General features: G+C 36.0%; 1 protein-coding gene across 4 annotated transcripts in view; it reads right to left on the bottom strand.

Annotated features, from left to right (window-relative positions):
* LOC131425141 (methyl-CpG-binding domain protein 5) overlaps positions 1-20,354 on the bottom strand; it is a 71,056-nt gene that overhangs the window by 37,174 nt on the left and 13,528 nt on the right. For all 4 annotated transcript variants that reach the window (XM_058586759.1, XM_058586760.1, XM_058586762.1 and 1 more), the window contains exon 2: positions 12,652-13,386. In XM_058586759.1, the coding sequence (XP_058442742.1) occupies positions 12,652-13,367 (716 nt within the window). In that variant the 5' untranslated portion in view covers positions 13,368-13,386. The remainder of the gene's footprint in view (positions 1-12,651; positions 13,387-20,354) is intronic.

Genomic DNA, 20,354 nt, shown 5'->3' with positions numbered 1-20,354 from the left:
TTTTAAAATTACTCTTTTAAAAGAACATACAATGTAGCAAATCTATCTTTACTGTTGATACATTAATGTTACTGTGCGGACATAGCGTGATTGGTAAAACGATCATATTTAAGCGCAGCATTCTTGAGTTCAATTCCCAAAACATGGGGTCAGAAAATTCGTGCGATCCCATAGGTGATTACCACAACAGGGTTATAATTTCTGCAACTAAAACTGTTAAAAAACTGTTTTATCCTTATAGTATTGTAATGACGCCTTTCTCAATAACGTTTATATGACAAATGGATGAAATTTTCTTTTTTGAATTTGTGACTACAACTTGCGGCACTTTCCGAACCGAAAACCATCAACTAACAAGGTCAATTAATTTGGATAGTTTTGTGGCCTGTTTTGAAGATTTCGTATACTTTTTGTGTCTTTTGTTATGACGGTTTAAAATTTTGAACACTCACCACAAATTTCGGAACCGTAAACCGGAGCCGATTGAAATTCAAAGACTGAATATCTTTCATCTGAATCTATTTTTGCCTTACTCATGTAGAAAAGTTATGCAATCACTATGAAAACCGACTTTTGAACCGAAGCCCGGATGGCCGAGTGTCATATACCATTAGACTCAGTTCGTCGAGTACACAAAATGTCTGTGTGTGTTATGTTTTCTCATAGATGGCGCGACCGATTTTCACAAACTTAGGTTCAAATGAAAGTTCCTGTGGTCCCATACGTAATTCCTGAATTTCATCGGGATCCGACTTTCGAATCCTGAAATATACCATCACTGAAAAGGGCGAAAAATCTTCTCCAATTGATAGTTTCTATCAGTAGACGGTCAAACAAACCGATTTCGATTGTACCATCTATGACATAAGTCAGTGATCATCATTTTCTTTTTTTTTTTAGTACATCACCTTGTAATATCGAAACTGTAAGTCGGATTCGAATCAAGCATAAGAAAATTGTATAGAACCGCAAGACTTGCAATTTAAATTTTCGAGAAAATCCAATGGCATTATTTTAACACACATATTTTACGATCTCGACGAACTGAGTCGAATGGTTTAGGACACTTGGCCCAAATTAATTTGGACTGATGTGTTTGGAAGGAAGAATTTGGAGAATTGGGAAATCAGAATCAAGTATTCAGGTTTTTTTGCAATACTTTATACTTATAAAATTTACTTTCTACAATGAAGCAAAGATCTATCAACATTTGTTAGGTCACTATTGGGTTACTGATCAAGTTCAAAAATCAAATGGCTGAAGCTTTTGGTTTCGAAGATATAATGGTATGAACAACGCACACTTTTTCCTATTCTCACAGGTTTAACGTGACTGTTTTAACAAAATAAGAATATACCTGAATATTGTTATATTTTTCCATCGGAGTTCATTTACAGCGAGTAAAGGAGGTCCCAAGTCCATTGATTCGGTGTCGCAGTTAGTCTAAAAAACATTGTTGTGGGGTTCCCTGCATTCTAATTCTAATTTTCCCATACGCTAGGCTTGTCGTTTGCAAGATCAAGCGTACCTTACTGTACATGTGGCCAGTTGATAGTCGTATGTGACAATTGATTTATATTTCTCCGCACTGCGGCATGGTATTTCCACAGATAACACATATGATGATGATGATGGTCCCGCCTCATACCCCTACAAAGGTGTGAGCTGGACGATTTATCTAAATGATAATAAGTATTGCATCACATATTTTAACCAGTTAACTTAATATAAAACAATCTGGTTAATCCAGCAGGTATAGATTCTCCTTCTAAAGTACAACTGAGAACAAGAAAACATTCAAATATTTCCGATTTACTATCCAGGGTTATCGAACCCGATATCTTTGTCAGTATCAGACAGTAATTCACCTGGCTCTTCCCGCCGGACCAGTTCATCGTTACAAACATCGGCTACGATGGAGTAACGAGACTGCGGATGAGCAGAGCCAAGCCCAATTCCATCAACAACTTCCGATCCCGATTATTTACGAAATATAATCAATAAATCATTCAGCAAATCTTACAAAATCAAGATTCGAACTCGACACGTAGAATGCTAAAGCTTTCAAAAATAAAAGAGAACATATCCAGTTCCAGTCATATTCAATTTCCAGATTGCCTTTACCTGCTTTGCGCGCGCGAGGCTCATACTTTTGTAGACAACTCATTTTTTTTTAACTAAACAAATTATGAAAAATCCATCATCATCATACAGAACATAACAACCTAATGCGTCTTACTTGAAAAAAAAATAAAAATTATATAAATACAATCTTCGTCATTTCGAAAAAATCAAATTGCACTAATTCATTAAAGATCTAATTACAAAATAGATTTTATGTGCGAAATGCACAATTTTTTGAACTCCCACAATGTTGCAGCCCGCTTGATTCGTCCTGGCATCGAATTGAAAAAACTAATCCCTTTGTACAATAACGAGTTTTGCGATCTGGCTGACAAAAAACTTGGTGTTCTCGCATCAGACGCATTTCTAGTATGGTACCTATGCAAGTCACTTCCTCTTTCAATCCGATCACACAAATATCGAGGCAGCATTCCATTTAAGATTTTAAAAATGAACACCATTGTTAAATAATACACTCTCTGTTTCACTGAAAGCCATTGTAATGCGTTCAATAGAATATTAGTGGAAGTATATCTATTACATTTCAAAATCAATCGCATGACCTTAATTTGGAATCACTGGAGTCTCAATATTTGCGTGTTGTTAGCAAGGAACAGAATCGATGAGCAGAAGTCAATGTGAGGAGAGATTATTGATTTATACAGGAAAATTTTACTACTGGTCGTTAAATCATTTTTCATGCGGCATAATACACCGTATTTTTTGGCAACCTTCTTGATGATGTTGTTAACGTGAGATTTGAATGTTAGCTTTTCACCAATTATAACTCCAAGATACTTCAACTCTCTAACGCGATCAATAATCTCTCCATCAATTTCAATGTTGGCTTCACGTCCAGTGCTTAAAGAAGAAATAACTATATATTTAGTTTTTGCGACATTCAGTTTTAATTGCTTGAATTTCAACCACTAAGCCAGAGAATGTAAGTTTTCGTTCAAATGTGCAACCGCTTCATCCAAATCCTTAGCTGTAATGAACAGAACAGTATCGTCAGAAAACAAATTTATTTCACAAAACCGTAAAACTCACTTCATGTCATAATGAATAAAATCGGACCTAAAACACTACCCTGAGGCACACCAAGTAGACACAACAACCCTGGAAACTAGACACAACATCGTTGAAAACAGTTCTCTGAGTTCTATCAAATAAATAGCTTTCAAACCAATTATATGCTACTCCTTCGATACCAATGCGTTGTAGTGTTGGTAACAGTATAGGTCTAATTTTCCCAGACACTAGGCTAGTTGTTTGCAAGATCAAGCGTACCTTACTGTACATGTGGCCAGTTGATAGTCGTATGTGACAATTGATTTACATTTCTCCGCACTGCGACCACCTACTCGACTGTTTGCGAGCTTTCAATACGTTCCACTACGTTCCAGAACGATAACAAAATTATTCTACCTGTTATAGGAATATTCCAACTGCAACCATTTTAACACTTCTCACGCGATTTCTCTAAGTGTAGAAGACAACTATATTTCGATGTCGTTTGAATAACACGTGAATCAATCAAACCTAATTAGTCATGTCGATCGTGGTGGCATCTGCAAGTAATCGCCATGTACTTGAGGAAATTTTACACACAGTTCATATGCGAGCCTTATTGCAGTTCATTTACACGCACTTCTAAAATACAATCTTTTACCTACACTGGTATATTGTGCACAGTTAAACCCAATTCTCAAGCTCGGTTAAGTAAAATGCCGAGACAGATCAATTTTACTGATTGCTCAGTAATCAATACTATGTTTTCCGAGATTGGTTTAGTAGATTTTCTGATATTTCGGTAAAGTACATCTTTTTGCCGAGATTTGGCAAAATCTTCTGCTGAACCCATCGGTGATTAACAATTATTCCGAGATCAGCAAATAAGTCTTCGAAATTTAGTAATATGTGTTAGCTTTTGCCGAAATTCGGCTAGACATCTATCATTTACGTGTTACATTTTTGTTTGGCATTACCTGCGTAATTATTTTCTGACAAAATATTTCGGAAAAAAATTCTGGTGGCCATTAGAAAAAAATGGAATTAGTCTAAAAAGAGGACAGGAGAATCTACGATCCATTCAGTAAGTATAGTAACTACAAACTATTGTTGATTATATATAGAAAGTTTCCTTCGCTTCCTCCCAGATCCTGTTTTGCCGAATGCGAAATGCGAAGAAATAGAAACAAAACATGTGCTTTTTTCACAAACCAACAAAACGCCCAAATATGTGCAAAATGCTCAAATAGTCATCTAGTTAATTATTGGTTTATTGGAAGTTATTGATTGATTGCTTCTAGTTGTTTTACACCTTCCCCGTAACCTTTTCAACGCAACTTGTAAGCTGGTCAGAACCATTATTGATACTGAGTTACTGAGTACCTGTGATATAGTTATTACCACATAAACAACCAACATTCATGTCTGGTAAGATTGCGGTTTCATCAAAAGTACTCGGATATATCCTAATAGGAGAAGTAACTGAGAATGTACGGGAAATCGACAAAACCACTTGAAGAAGGGCGTTGATGGCCTCATTACTGGTATTGTATTCTCTTTTCATTAGCAAAGCGATCAAGTGCTCAAAATAAAACCAATAGTCATTAGGCTGGCAGTAAAATGCATTTCACAGCGCTTCCTCACATCGAGCTTCTGCTCGTGTAGCAGAACTTAGGCTTGCGGTCAGACAATAATTATGTTTTATGATGCTATAGGATAAAACTCAACGGTTCGAGGTGAGTGAGAAGTATGCCAACTTCGAAGTATGTCGACCAATTCCATCCGCTATATGTACTCTCCAGTTTGTGAGAGGGGTATCATAAAAACATAAAAAAGCGAACAACGAAAGAGAAATCGCTAATAATCTGAGGTTACAACAGGCAGCGTAGCGTAAAGTTTGTACACAAGCGTTGAACCTTGATATTTTGCTTTTTACACGGCGTTGATCTTCTGGTCTGCTAGTTGTCTTGTGATTGTTGTTGTTACTGAAACACGTTTTGTGGAACCGAAAACGAACGAAACAAGTTTATATTGTAAAAACAGACAACGAAATCACGTCGCTGCTATGCAGAGAATGGCTAACGTGGTTGTTTGGTGACAATGACGATGCGAATGGTTGTCTCTGAATAGTATTGGAGTGATATACTTGAGGTTGTCATATCGAGTATAGCGCTACTTCTTGTATTATAAAAATCAATCATATATTTTATTCATAACCATTTAGAATTAACAATAAAAACAACGGATTTTGCAAGTGTTCACACCACATAACCCATCAATATTTACCCAAACATAATAACCACAAATACCATCAATATTTAAAAAAAAACATCATCATTTAATTTAACCACACATTGATCGGTTTGGAACCCTTTAGCATTAAACCGACCTTGACTTGACTTCGAGATTTCAGTCGAATCAAAGCAAGAGATTCCGTGAAATATTAAATGTATGGTGATTTAATAACATTTAGGGCATATTCTGGAGTGATCTAGTTTTATATGTATAATTTTTGTCAGTTTTAAAATTTAAAATTGGAAGTTATAATAAAAAAATTGGTTGTTCCAGCAGCGTTTCATTCGTGTTATAAATATATGAAAATAGAACGGCAGCAAACTTTTAAATTTGACAGTAGAACTAAAATGACTGACTGGAAATATGTTTGTGTCAGTTTCAGTTCTATTATAGATCTCCCATATAAAATTTCAAACTGCTGAATTTACTCTTAGAATGAATAACATCGATGTCTCGCAATCTAGTCGTGGGCCTTATCCTAAATAATGTTTATATGAATGATATTGAAAATTGTTCAGTCACCGCTAACACACTAAGAAAACTGACGTATGATGAAGTGATTATAGACTATTATATACAGAAAAATAAATTCGCGGAAATCACTACAAGATACTTTAAATATATTGTCCGTTTTACATAAAAAAAAGACTCGGAGACATTAAATATGTACCATAGTCTTCGATTTGAGAAAAAAATCCTGTTTTAGATGAAAACCCAGCGTTACAGTCATAGTATTTTTTTTTTTCAAAGTTTTTCATTGAGGGTATCAATGTAAAATTATTGTTTAAACTATTGAATTCTTAACAAAAATTAACTATTCTTAAATTAGTTAACAAAATATAAATGATCAAAATAACTATTTAGTAAGTTTTGATAACAAGGAAGATTGTGTAAAAAATCACACCTAGTGGTGTAATGATGTCTTTCTCATGGGACTTGTATGTATGTAGCAATATTAATATGGTATTCTTGATAAAACTGTTCATTGAATAGATGCAGGGAAGTTTGTTTAGCAGCATCGTACCGATATGCCTCTCCATACAAAAGTTGGCAAAAGCCCTAAACATCTTGATAAACGTCTGCAGGATGAGTTTTTAATAATAATTTGAGGTGACTGAATATATTTTTATCTTGATATAGTGGTTTTCAGCTGGACATAGAATGCGACGGAATCGTCACAGAATAGGGAAATAATGAGCGTCAGACCATGGATGCCAGGTTTGCAGATTGGTATGTAAATTTGCAATTTCGTTTGTTAGCAGACTTTGCAATTAAGCAAGCTTTTTTGCCGATATTCGAAGTTTTTATAAACAAACCTCTAATTTAATGACTTTTGCTAATACTGTAGGGTTTTTGTTTGGTTTTCTCGTCATAATTTTAAATTTTGGGCTCGCATAGAAGCATTTCTAGAACGCGGACGCATAAAATTTTACCTGGCATCTCTGCCAGAATATTGGACAGTTGTTTTAACCTCTTCGCTGTCTGTTGTATTGAAATTAACTAGCATTAGAGCCACAAGAGAAATTAATCGACTGGTGGATTGAGATCGATTACAGTTTCAACTGGTAATATTCCTTAGCGACAAGTGTTATTTCATTGATCATTGAAAGCATCAACAAATGTCAAAGACGACTAACTTTTTGGAGTGGACTACATTTTTTTGTAATAATTTAATAGCACGCCTAAAAAAATCCGTGCCAGTTCTAGCCGATGGCAGATCACATACGCATTATCAAAATGAATTCATTATGAATCCACCTAAACAATAGAAATTTGTCATTGTAACGGTCAATTTAAAAATATTTTTTGTGACTCGTGGTCTCGAAGAGGTTGAATCGATGCGAATGACAGTTTCGCTATCTTTTTGCATCGCAATCTTTTCTAACCGACAGTGAAAATTCACTCGGTATGATGCACCGGAAAATGACGTTGTAAGTTTTTTTATTTCGCGATTAATTTGGTGTTTTCAGTAATGTTTCAGAGAATGATTAAAGCTGTTTGGGTAATGAATACACCGAAGAAAACCTTCTTGTTATCCTCTGATGTTTGCCAATTCCCTCGAAAAGGGATTATCTTAATATTGGCAAAAGGCATTATCTTGCCTTGCCAAAATGAACCGTTTTGGTTGGCCAAAATAAAACAGTGCCTGAACGACATATTGAATGATAATTATGAAATCACTATAGTCTGGGTCCCGGCTCATTTCTCCATTCTAGGTAATGAAATAGCCGACATTCTAGCCAAATGTGGTGGTGTTGAGGGTGAAATTTATGGGAAACCGATTGCTTTCAACGAATACTAGCGCGTTTCACCTAAGAACCAGCTGGCAAGCTTCTTGGGATAAAGATGATCTGGGTCGATTGATGCATACAATTATTCCTAAAATATCGACAAAGGCATGGTTCAGGGGACTGAATGTGAGTAGGGATTTGATTTGTGTGATGTCCAGACTCATGTCCAATCATTACACGTTAGATGCACATCTCCTTCGAATTGGACTATCCGAGACTAATCATTGTGCTTGTGGCGAAAGTTATCGGGATAAATATCAAAGATGAGGTGTTTTTGCATTTTACCACACGGAATGAAATTCGTTACCATTGTCATGATTAAACAGTCATGAAACAAATCATTTTACATTTTCAAGAAGTCATGACGATTATTCATGATTTTAGGATAAAAATCACCCAGATCATGAGCATGTACTTCATTCGAAGCACGTAACTTTAGTTCTCTTCCCGGATATCATTTTGAACCTTTTGAGTCATGTGATAAATTTGATGGATTATGTAATAGATTAATGCATAGATAGAATTATAGAATTGTTTACTTGATAGAATTGAATTGTTTACTTGATTCTAAGTAAAGTTCGTTCAAGTTGCATTGCATGAATCAAGTTCGTACTAGTTGCATTGCATGAATGAACTTATAACTTCTGCGGAAACATTAAAGTGATGTTTTGAGCAAATACATTTGATTGTATTCTTGTATATTTATATGTTGCAGTTAAAATAATATTCCAAGAACTAGCAAAAACCGATAAATAAATTTTTAACACCGTCTAGTAAAAATCATAAAAATTGACATGAAAGTCTCACACCTTGTTTAATCACTTTGTTTAAGGGGTAGGGTCTAAACGATGAAAAAAATCATAATTTTTGCGAATTTTTTCCAGGACTATTGTTCAACAAAATAAATTCAAATATTTGCTTGATAAAAAGCAACATTCGAACAACATTTTGTATTTTTTTCGTGGAATAAGTCGGTGAAGTGATATTTTTGAGGACGCTTCTTAAATATCATGATTTGCGGTGTCCACTGTATCTCAGCGCAGACTAATCAGAAGGGAACAAATGAATGCAACATAGCTAGAGAAGAAGACCCCGACGTTTATGTTTGATTTTTTTTAATTTTTGGTGGTTGCTTGAAGTGAAAACTAATATTTTTTACGAAAAAATCCGCCATTTTGTAGCTGTTAAACCTGCCCAAAGTAAAAAACACCAAAAAAGAAAACGTTGGGGTCTGGTTTTTTCAGGCATGGCAAAAACACGGATCCGTTCTGCACGGTACTCACCTTCACTCGTGAGCACACCACCAGGAGTATTGAATGCTACGCTTCGTGCCCGTGTTGAAAAACACACACCGAACGCAGTAGAAAAAGCACCCGTAGCAGTGGCCGTGTAATTGTCAAACACCGGTGCTTGGATTTTCGGGCAGCACTGAAGTCGAGTGTTCCTGACTTCGGCAAACACCGAAACCGAGTGTTTCCGATTTTGCCATATACGTTGCTTGTACTATAAGCACCTATAGCGCCACGGTATGACGAAAAATGCGTTTGAATGATTAATTTTTTTTTCATCAATACGCGTCTGATTGAATTCAATTGATTGACAATATAACCAACGCATGGGTGCTCTTCGGTGCCTTCGCGAAATTGAAAACACTCGGCTCCGGTGTTTAACGAAACTAAAAGCACGCGGTTTCGGTGTATGCCGAAGCTTGAAACACCAGTGTCGAAAATAAAACAGCGCCACGAGCACCGTGGCTTCGGATATTGCGTTTCGTGTTTCTCTTTGTGCACTGGCACGCAATGGCATTTTCAATACACGCGGTGGCGGTGGTTATATGAAGCACGCAGTGCAGTGCAGTGTTTGGACATGCCTGGGTTTTTTATATGTAGAAAATGTGTTCAAAATTTGAAAAAAATTGGGGCAGTAGTTTTTGAATGACGATGGACACGGACTTTCAAAACCTGCTCTCGAGAAAAATGCGTTTAAAGTTTTCTGTCTGTAAAATTAATGCTAACAATTAATTACTCCATTAGCCCATAGGGTCTAACATTTTCAAAAATCATATTTTTCCTGTTTTTGCAATGACGATGTCCAGCCACCGACTGTCACCATTAAAGAAGGTGACAAGCCAAAAAAAATAGGTATAAGGCGAGAAGACTAGTGTTTGAGGGACAGAGAAGATGTTTGGATGTAAGGTATCGGTCGGGTGACGGCCAGGATGTAGACCATGTTCGATGTACGTTCTACCATGTCTGACTGTCGTTTTAGAGTGACTATAACAAGATTCAGAGTGGCGAAATGGTAGCGCGTATGCACGAAATACATAAGAACGCAGGTTCGAGTCCTGCATCTGAGCATATCTTTTTCCAATAAATCATCTTTTCTGTTAGTTTTTCATTCATTTGGCTTTTCCAATATATGTTTCCGCTCAGTCATTACAAAAACTGAACTTATATATGATATTTTTTCTTTTATAATTTATTATAATGAAACATTTTAAGAATGTTTTGTCAAATTTTGAAGTCAATCGAAGTAGAAATCTTGGGCCTGTGCGACGAGCTCTTGCTTCTTCGCAGGATGAGATAGCCATAGATAAGGTCCATAACTTCCAGAGTTTCGTTCCAACAGGCTTGAAAACTTCACAGAATTTTCTTGAAATGTTTTACTATAAGACAATTTAAAGAAAATAATAAATGATTTTTCAAAAGTTCTAGACCCTACCCGCCCCTTAATTTGTTCCATAGATATGACAATCAAGGCTGTATTGATCCACTTTTGAAATTGAAACTTTGAAAAAAAAAATCACGTCTCCGCGTTAAATAGGAGCAAAATATATTATACGAGCGACATGAAATCTCGTTATATGAAAACACAATAGAAAAGTACATGGATAACAATCCATAGTAGGTACCATGATAAAAAAATATCACGAAATCATGGAACATGTCTTCCCATGAGATAATGCCTATTGTTCATAATTTTATTCGCGAAATGACTCATATCATGAACAATAACTCATCTCCCATGAAAGTTTTCATGCTATGCATCATTTTGCTCAAGAAATTATGAACAATAGGCATGATTTCATGATAAGATATGTTTCATGATTTTCGAAATTTTTCAATCATGATACTGGCAATCAATTTTTATCTGAATATCAAAAATAACAAAACAGTTAATAGATTTTTGACTTTGATTTATGTTAATTTCTAGAAGTTAGAATATGATTATTTTTAACCAATTTTTTCATTCGACATCAAAAATTATCTTTGTCTAGACTAACGAAAAAATTGATTAAATTACAAAGATTGAAATAATTTTTAATAGTTTGGATTGAAAACACTATTTTCATGACTTATAGCAGGTTCTCGTTCGAGCAAAAGAGAAACCCGACATTCATTGTTAAAAGAAGTACCGCAAAGTTGATTTTAATAAAACATGTCCACTTTAATTCGTTATTATTTTACAGATTCCTAGGTCTACAAGTAACTGATTGCAATGTAATATCTTTGATACGGCCCTGAGATTAATATGAACAATATTAAATATTTCTGTTATATTGGCGCTGATATTTCGAAGTGAATACAGCACTTTTATCGTATCTTTAGAGGCAACGTATCAAATAGAGATAGCAGATCTCACTCTAACTAATACATGAACACAATATACGATGAACGGTGCAGATTTGATAACCACTGGTACCGTTAGTTTGAATTGATTTGTCATATCGACGTGAACATTTCATAAAGTCACACAAACCAATGATAGTTTCTCTTTGTTTACCCTCTCTTCTGTTAATAACTTTTTAATTTTCACGTTTACTTACAAAACATTCGTGTAGAATGAAAGGCAATATTTCCATTTTTAGAACAGTGCCAGATATGGAGATATGGAGATGTAGTCAAAAGAGAGTAAACAATAAGAAACTGTCAATTACTTTTAGGCGCTTTTTAAATGTTTACCTCTATATTGGCTCAAGGTTCAACCAAAAATATAAGGAAAAAAGCCATTGTTGTAAAACACAAAAGCAGCTTTATCCGCTACTGACGAATGAATCTTTAAGAAAAAAAATCAGTTTTTTAAGGACAATGTACCAAATGAACTGATTTTTCGTTTTTCAATTTCCGCTCAGCGACAGTGAAGAAAACTGCTCTAGCGTTTTGAAACAATAGTTGTTTTCCTAAAATTGTAAATTGCACCTTAAGAACACAGTAAATGTTATCGATTTTCTAACTTCATGGAGCTGGAACGTGTTACAATGAATGATTCTCTGTCAGTAGATCGACTCCTCTCTTTAATATTAGCCGAGTGTGAGGCAGTTGGAGAAACAGGGGTTTATACTAAATTTTATTATTGAATAAATCATTCAGACTTACTACCTTATCAGGATAATCACAAACTGGTGACGTGCGGTAAATTTAGCAAAAATGTGTCAAACTAATGTTTCACCCGTTAACATGTGCTATGAGCCTCTGAAAGATATGATGCAATTCAATTTCATCTGTGAACAGAGAACATAACTGCACGTTAGCAATCGGATGTACGAAATCTATTTCGGGACAGACTGTGTGACCATTCATCCCTTCTCATGACCCCGCACAGCTTGACACTTCAGGCTACCTCCAGTAAGCGTAGCGAACTTCTTCAAAAAACTTTCTCCTAACCGTTTCCTTACACATAGTTCTTCGACTTATACAAAATCACCATACAGAACAATGGTAGGTAGAAACGAAGACTTCGATACCACATACTGTATTCAACCCGTAGTTTCTAATTTATGGTACATTTTTTTGCATCCTAATTTTTACTGTGTTAAATTAGTGAACAAAAAAGTCGTTTATCACCTGACAAGATGTTATTAAGTTTAGTGATATGGCATTTCATCAAACGAAGTTGTATTGAACACGGTAAATCCGTAAAATGAACTCACCTGATGTAAATCACTTCGCTATTGTACTTTATCCTTCGCCACCCGGGTGCAACATTAGAACGGCTAACAGAATTGGTCCTTACTGTACTGACTAAACTAGATTCACTGATTTGGACATTTTCCGTGGGAATGTGGGTAACACTTGTAGTTACCCGATTTGCAATTGAATTGCTATTACTGCTTGCCAAAGATGACACACTCTCTTTACTGGCAATGTTGGGCGATTGATTCACACTAGCTATATTTACAACCACGTTGTTCACAACACTAGCTCTAGCAGTTGCACTGCCGGCAAGACTGGTCTCACCACTTGCCGCGGAAGGATTCTCGGTGGAAGCGAACATTAAGTTATGAATATTCCCACTGTACTGGGAAATCTTATGTTGCACCGATGCAAGATTTTGTTGCTGTAGTACATGGGGCGAATGATGCAGTCCTGATGACAGGGATTGACCAGGATCTTGGTGCTGTTGCACCCGATGATGGGTGTGCATGGCATTTTGAGATTGAATGTGATGATGCGTTGCGATCGTCGTGGACTGCTGTGTTAGATTTTGCAGTTGCTGGATGTGATGGTTCGGTATCGAATGTTGTTGCTGTTGTTGGTGGGCCAAATTCGTCGGCAACTGATGATGAGCAATCTGCTGAATAGCCGAGCTAGGTGCAATAGCAGATGATATGCTGCCACGCATCACATCAGCATTCGATGCTGCCATTTAAACAGTGGAGATACAGCTGAAAAGCAAAAAAAAATTACATGTTAGACATCCAAATACGATTATGACGTTCAGAAAACTAATATGTTTACTTTATGAGTCCTCTGAACTGAACAATATTCTTCAATGATATACAATCGGTCATCGAACATAAACGTTTTAACAATATATATTTGAAAATAAGCGTACAAGAGAGAAATCATTGCGATGAATTGAAATGTCTTACGGTTCCCAAGCATGTCGTTGAATTTTACTCTAATCCGATTTTCGGTTGATTCCGGAGTCACTTTTTATTCCGTTATAGTTGTGACGACACCAAAAAAGTGTGAAATTTTTCAGATCTTGATAGATGATGGCCAAACAAAATCAGTTCGAAGATACCTATTTTCGATTCAAGAAATGCCAAATGTAGCGTTTAAAAGTTACCGGAATATGATATCTCTGAGATGAAAAATCTTATGGTCCCATTTAACTTTCTGTTTTGGAATTATAGAATGATGAGTGTTAAAAATTTTTATTAGTCATATAAATGATGATGCAAATGCGTAAAAAATCGTTTCAGCTTTTCTGGTCCGAGATTTCCATTTTCAGAAGCAACGGAAATAGAGATCAGAAAACTTCGGAATGGAACTTAACTCGATTTATCAACTAACTAGTAAAGAGATAAGCATCATTACACCACTGAATGCATGAAAACAGGACTGTTTATGTGAAAGCGGACAATACACCATGTGTTAATATTTACTTTAAAAAGTATTAATTGAAACACCAGACGAAAAAAAAACTTGTTGCCTCTCTCATACAGAACAATCACTCAGGTGCAATCACAGTGATTTTCAACAATTGAAATAAAAAATGACTTTTTGCCTTTCTCATATAGGCAATACAATAACTTTGAAAAACGACTTTTGTCATATACCATTCGACCCAGCTCGACGAACTAAGCAAATATCTGTGTGTATGTGTGTGTGACAAATATTGCCACTCACTTTTCTCGGAAATGGAATAAGAATATCCCAATTTTCATTCGGATCAAACCCCTGGTTCCAGAAGTAGGGTGCTCAGTATAAAAATGTCATTTTCAGGAGAAAGTACTTCATAAGCCGTTAACGTGAAATACATATTTTGATGGCAACATATGACCAAAAACTCCATCTTTTAATTCAACAGAAATGATCGTACCCGTTCTCAGCAGTTTCATGAATGTTTCACAGTGAAGGGAAGTGAATTCCTTAAAATTGATTATTAAATTTCTCCAATTTGCAGATCTTGTAATTGATGACCGAATAAGGTCACTTCAGTTTCACCGGTATACGGTTTTCGAAGTACCGGAAATAGTGAATAAATACTCTAAAATGGAAAACACTCTGAATACTCAGCGATGAAATAGGCCAGTGCTAAATTTTGTCTGGATCTATCTTCCGGTTTCGAAATCACAGCGAGGGGATTACTTAAAATTTCAAACCGCCAACTAGTGTAACTTAACTTAGTTTCAAACGAAAGGTCTTCTGACCCATACAAATTTTTTGAAAAAAAAATTGGACCCGACCCCCGGTTTCGAAATTACAGGACAATTGCAAGCCGTCAAGAGTATCGATCCCCGATGACCGACCACAATTTGTATTAAACCGAGGAAAAAAACGATATAAAAACGAAGTAACGATACAGAAAATGTAAACTATGACGTCTAAACAATCTTCCTTGCTTTATTCGGAAATTTAAGTCGAACGACGAACGACAGCCGTGGAAAAATAGAAGAAACATAATTACTATAATAAGCGCATTTTGACTTACTGTAATATATATGAGAATATGAGTAATATGAGAAAGGCATCATTAAACCACTAGGTGGATTAAAAGAGACTTTTTTTATTTACTGTTATTAATGCTTCTCATCGAGAGTTGAAGCATACGAAGATCCTCTTTAAGCAGTGGCCCCATCCAAGTACTAATCGCGCCCGATGTTGCTTAACTTCGGTGATCGGACGAGAACCGGTGTTTTCAACATGGTAGGGTCGTTGACAAAATAAATACTGAGAGCGACTACCGCGACTTGAACCGAGAATCCTTGGGTCACAAAGCTCGCCCATTAATCGAGTCACAAAAGCACACACTTTAAGCAGTGGCGTCTCTTATTGACTAGTTGTGCACTGCTTATGTGGTATGACAGTAGATGTAACAGTTCGTTGTACGTGAAAACTAAAGATTGAAGAATGGAAATTCGCTTGTGTTTTTCAATACAATGAGCTAACGATATATTTTCGGACGGGATTTTTCATTAAACAAACAAATCTCAGAGCTGAACTGAGTAATTCTCTCTTCTTGAATCTGTGCAGTAACTCATGTGCACGGAAAAGACACTAGCACAGTGACAACAGATACTTGAAATTTTATGTCTGATGTATATGAGATGCGTGTAAATACACGCAGTTTCGGTGCGATTCAACCTGCTTTCATCGAATGAATAAAGATTTCAAAAATATTATTGAATTTGGATGAAGTTGGGGACCGGTTGTGTAGTGCAGGAGGTGCACATGAGGACGAGACGCCACTGTCTTTAGGGTTGACACATAGTTCACTGCCTATTATCCCAAAAAAACACCAGATATGACCAATTCTAAACTTTACAAGTAACGAGTTCATTGTGCGGGGGAGTACGCATTATTTTGTTTATGTGGATTCTGCTTATGGGGCATTGAAGTAAATTAAGGTAGACTTGGAAATGGTCGGTCGTTCCCCCGGTATGAAAAATTACCCACCTGGGCTTAACATGTTTCACCGGCCCTGCTCAAAACCCATTTTGGCCTTCTTAACAGCAGTTATATAAAAGCTATCTGATAATGAAATTCGGATCTACTGTAAGTCTACCCGCATACACTGGTAATGCCTTAAACTGATGGTGGCTTCACACATACATACATACATATAATTATATCTCCAGAACTGGAGCCGCCAGCCAATTGATCTTCGAACTTGATTCACATCCCAAAGGTAGCGAGCTTAAATTTGTTAAACCCGGTCGGCCATTTCTGAGTTGAGAAAAATCTTTGAAAGTTGCCCATACACACATACACAGACATTTTCCGACCTAGTAGTTTTGAATCGAATTGTGAATCGGTATCTCCAGTAATTCTTTGAGCTTGAGCTTGAGCTTGAGCGACCACCCCTGGTTGCTACTCCGTTACTGATCGGGATTAGCTGAAATTGTACAGGGAGTTTCTAGATGATCCATCCTGGGACTGGTAAATCATCCTTCAATGTACATCTTCTGGTAATCCCAGAATTCATTGATCAGTACCGGCGCCGGCCAGGCCAGAACGTAGATCGTCTAAGGAATGGGAAGGGATGTTAGTCCAACACTTGTTGTTACTAGAGACCGTATATACTACTGCGCACTCCACAAGTGTCACGGGAGAAGGATATTTGTTAGTAAAAATTTCAGTATTGGTATTATTCGCGGGCGACTTAGTATGTTCCGGTTTCAAGATGCTCGGATGTAACACTAAACTCATTGACTTCCCGAGTGAACGTTTCAACAATATCCTATATTGAAGTCCCGGCATGTCTTGATTCACAGCTCTTATTCGAGAAAACTGAAGAAAAATTTGCAATACTATCGCGCAAAGAATGAAAACTTCCCTATTTTTATATAAGAAATTACGCGATACAAAATAAACGAGTGAATAGGATTTAGACAAAATAGTTGATTCATTGCATTGACATATTCTAAACAGTTGTTATAAAATCATTTTAAATCACCAAATAAAGGTCAACAGATTTCACGCGCGTCTTTATTTATTATTTATTATTCTTTATTATTTCCGCTTTCTTATTTTAATTACTTATTAAAACTATTAATTCGTTATATTGGTTGATCTGGGCAGCCGGCTACCAAGAAAAATATTAATTTATTTTTTGAAATATTAATATCAAGTGTTTTTTACTACGTGTTCAATATTATCTCTGTTATTAACTTTGTAATATCAACGGATTTGCGCAATAGTTATAGATTATTTATTTATTTATCATTCAATTTATAATCCTGACAGACAATCAATAACATGGAAGAAGAAAACATTCCAAATTCCAAACTTTTTTTCGAAGTTAGACGGAAATTGGTAGGTTGAATGAAGAGATATTTAGTAAAATAGAGTAATTAGAAGTAAAACATTGAAAATATCTGATAACTGAAAGGAAAAAGAAACTCCTGCAATTATCGCCTTTTACGACATGGAAGCAGGAACCCAGTGGATCTATTCTTGGTTCAGTTTTTTTCCGCCGGATTCCACACGGCATCTAGGCTGATACTGTCCGGAGAGAGCTAATAGGTACTATCAATCTCCTAGTGGACCCCAGCCCCTCGGTATCTCCAGTAATTCTTTAAATAGAAAAAGGCAAAAGCGTTGCCAACGACAATTTTTTTCGTTCACGAACTAGCTTTAGCAATTAGAAACCTCACATTAACAATTTGAGATTAAACGATTAATTGGTTCTGTGATATCACCGCCAATAAATTAAAAAAACATATACTATTCGATGCTTTTTGATGCTTCGAAATAAAATAACGTTGTCATGTTCTAGATTAATCGAAAGATATGGACCTGTTCCTCGCACCAGAAGACATGAAACTCCTTAAAAATACGAGATACTTGAAACACGAATTCCGTTCTACATGAACGAAATACTTTTATCAATTGTTGTACTTTTTACATGCATCCGAAGCAAGACAACTTCCAGCGAAGAAATTTCTCCCACGAATAGTATATTTTTGAAACGCCCTTCTGTTGTCATCCACTGTTCATTAAAAAACCGTAAATTATCATTTCAGTCAGTGTTGCGACGCAACATTCGCAGTACTCATTTCATATCGCTCTGCATCGACATCATTCACAGTTTAACGTGCAAACATGCAAGAGGATGTAATAATAGACTCGAATGATGTTTGTGTTTAGTATTTATACCTACTTTTTCACTATTTAATCAATAGTTACGTAATAAATGTGATATTATCTAACAACATTTTCCTTTTGATTTCAAAAAATAATCAGACTGAGAAAAAGTTATTAAGAAATCAAATCTAGAGAAATTTTATAACGCTTTCAGAGTGAAATTAGCGAAATTAAACCGAGGTCAGTATATTAAAGAAAGGCGTAGTCCTCCGTCAAAAAGAATGCATTGCCCTGCTTCAATTCGTCTAGCGTCCCGGATGGATAATATTTCACTTCAACTATCTTGGCGCCCGATTTCGATCCATCGAATTTGCTTTTGCCGCAAAAGGATTCTACTTACAACCGCAGTATGCATCAGGACATGCCCTTGTAATGCGGTAATAAGAAGCGTTATGGCTCGATAGTTTTTATAATCGAGTACGGTGTCCTTTCTATGAATAGAGCATATGAGATCAGCCCGCCAGTCAATTGACATTTCGACGCTTTCTCAAATGCGGTCTTTCTTTTTTTATATTTTCGGATAGCCGTAATATACTTAAGCCTAACGTCTGTCAGAGGTAAATTCACTATTTGCCCGTTGTCCTAACCCCAAATTTTACTTTTGCTACTCTGTTCGTTCAACAAAATACAAATAAAAAAATTCTGGTATTTACAGTATCCTGGTAGTTACAGAGTCATACGGTTAAAAGGTTGCCACCTCGGTCGTTGATCATTACCGGTACAAGCGCATCTTTTGTAGTGGAAACCGTCTTGTAAACCCTTTATATGTCGTATCTGGTAAAGCTATTTTGTGTTAACGCGTTAAACGCCACGTTTATATCACACTGTTTAAAATGTTGTCCGAAATTCATGCAACGCCAACAGAATTTTAAAACTTAAACGTGTAATTGTAATATTATACAAAGTAGTAATAATGATGATTGATGTTATTGAAATGTTTATTTGCCCAAATCACACCGACCATTTGGCATACTAGTTGCGTAAGAAAACAGAAAGCAGTATAAACCCTCCAACACACACATACAAATGATTGGCTAGCACACACAAATATAACTATGGATCATGCAACATATTAATTACCATTTAAAAAAAGTATGCCTGTAGACATGTTTCTAACTAATAGACAGAACATTGTTGTGCTGTCTATCTTATTCAGCATCCCATTAATTTCTAAGAGTCGAAACTACTGACAAGTACCCTATAAGCATTTTCACCCGTGCAGCCTATTCGTATAATAGTCATACGCGCGAAAGTGTTGCGGCTATATAAAAACAATACTGTCAGGAAAGAACAGACAAATATAATTTAATTGATTTTCCTTCCACCATGCTCACGATGCGATAGTTCAATTTGTAGCCAGTAAACGGAAAACACAGTACATTCATACAGAACCGGTTTCGTTCGACAGACGATTGATGATTGAAAATTAAATCGTCTCGATAGTGAACCGTTTAATTTAGAAATCTGGACTGAAGCTATATTTCAACAGAAGCGAAGTTGGGTGCAGTTGAAATTCAACCTGAAGGTAGCCCGGAAAAGGAACTGGAACCGCACTACGAAGATAACAAAACAGATAGAACATATTATTATATAAAAGACATACAGCAAGGGGAGAAATGCAAGTAAGCATAGGTATGGCAGAGAACAAGTTTGAATACCACAAAGGCTTCGCTACTGCACATAATGTCTTCCACCAGCACTTATTTTCAAAGTACGGTAACATTTATTAACTATACTGTCGCGCAATTAGTGTTGTTTGAAAATCATTTGCTCAAACTCACAGTTGAACTAAAGTCGAAAACAAAATTAAGCTCAACTTATTCTTCCTTTAGATTGTTAGTGAATTGAAATATGAGCCAGTCTAACCTAATTAGTTAATTTATACTCTTTTCGCTTGCCTGTGTTATCGTTCTTTGTGCCTTAACGGAATAGCAGAAGAGGAACTGGAAACATGCATATAAATTTACGATGACTTATAAAACAGATATAACCATATGGTCGGTAGACTTCGTGAGTGGGGGAAATAACGGAAAACTAA

This window comes from Malaya genurostris, chromosome 1, assembly GCF_030247185.1.
Source record: "Malaya genurostris strain Urasoe2022 chromosome 1, Malgen_1.1, whole genome shotgun sequence".
NCBI lineage: Eukaryota > Metazoa > Arthropoda > Insecta > Diptera > Culicidae > Malaya > Malaya genurostris.
Note: the sequence above shows the minus strand (reverse complement) of the source record. Positions and strands in the feature narration are given on the sequence as shown.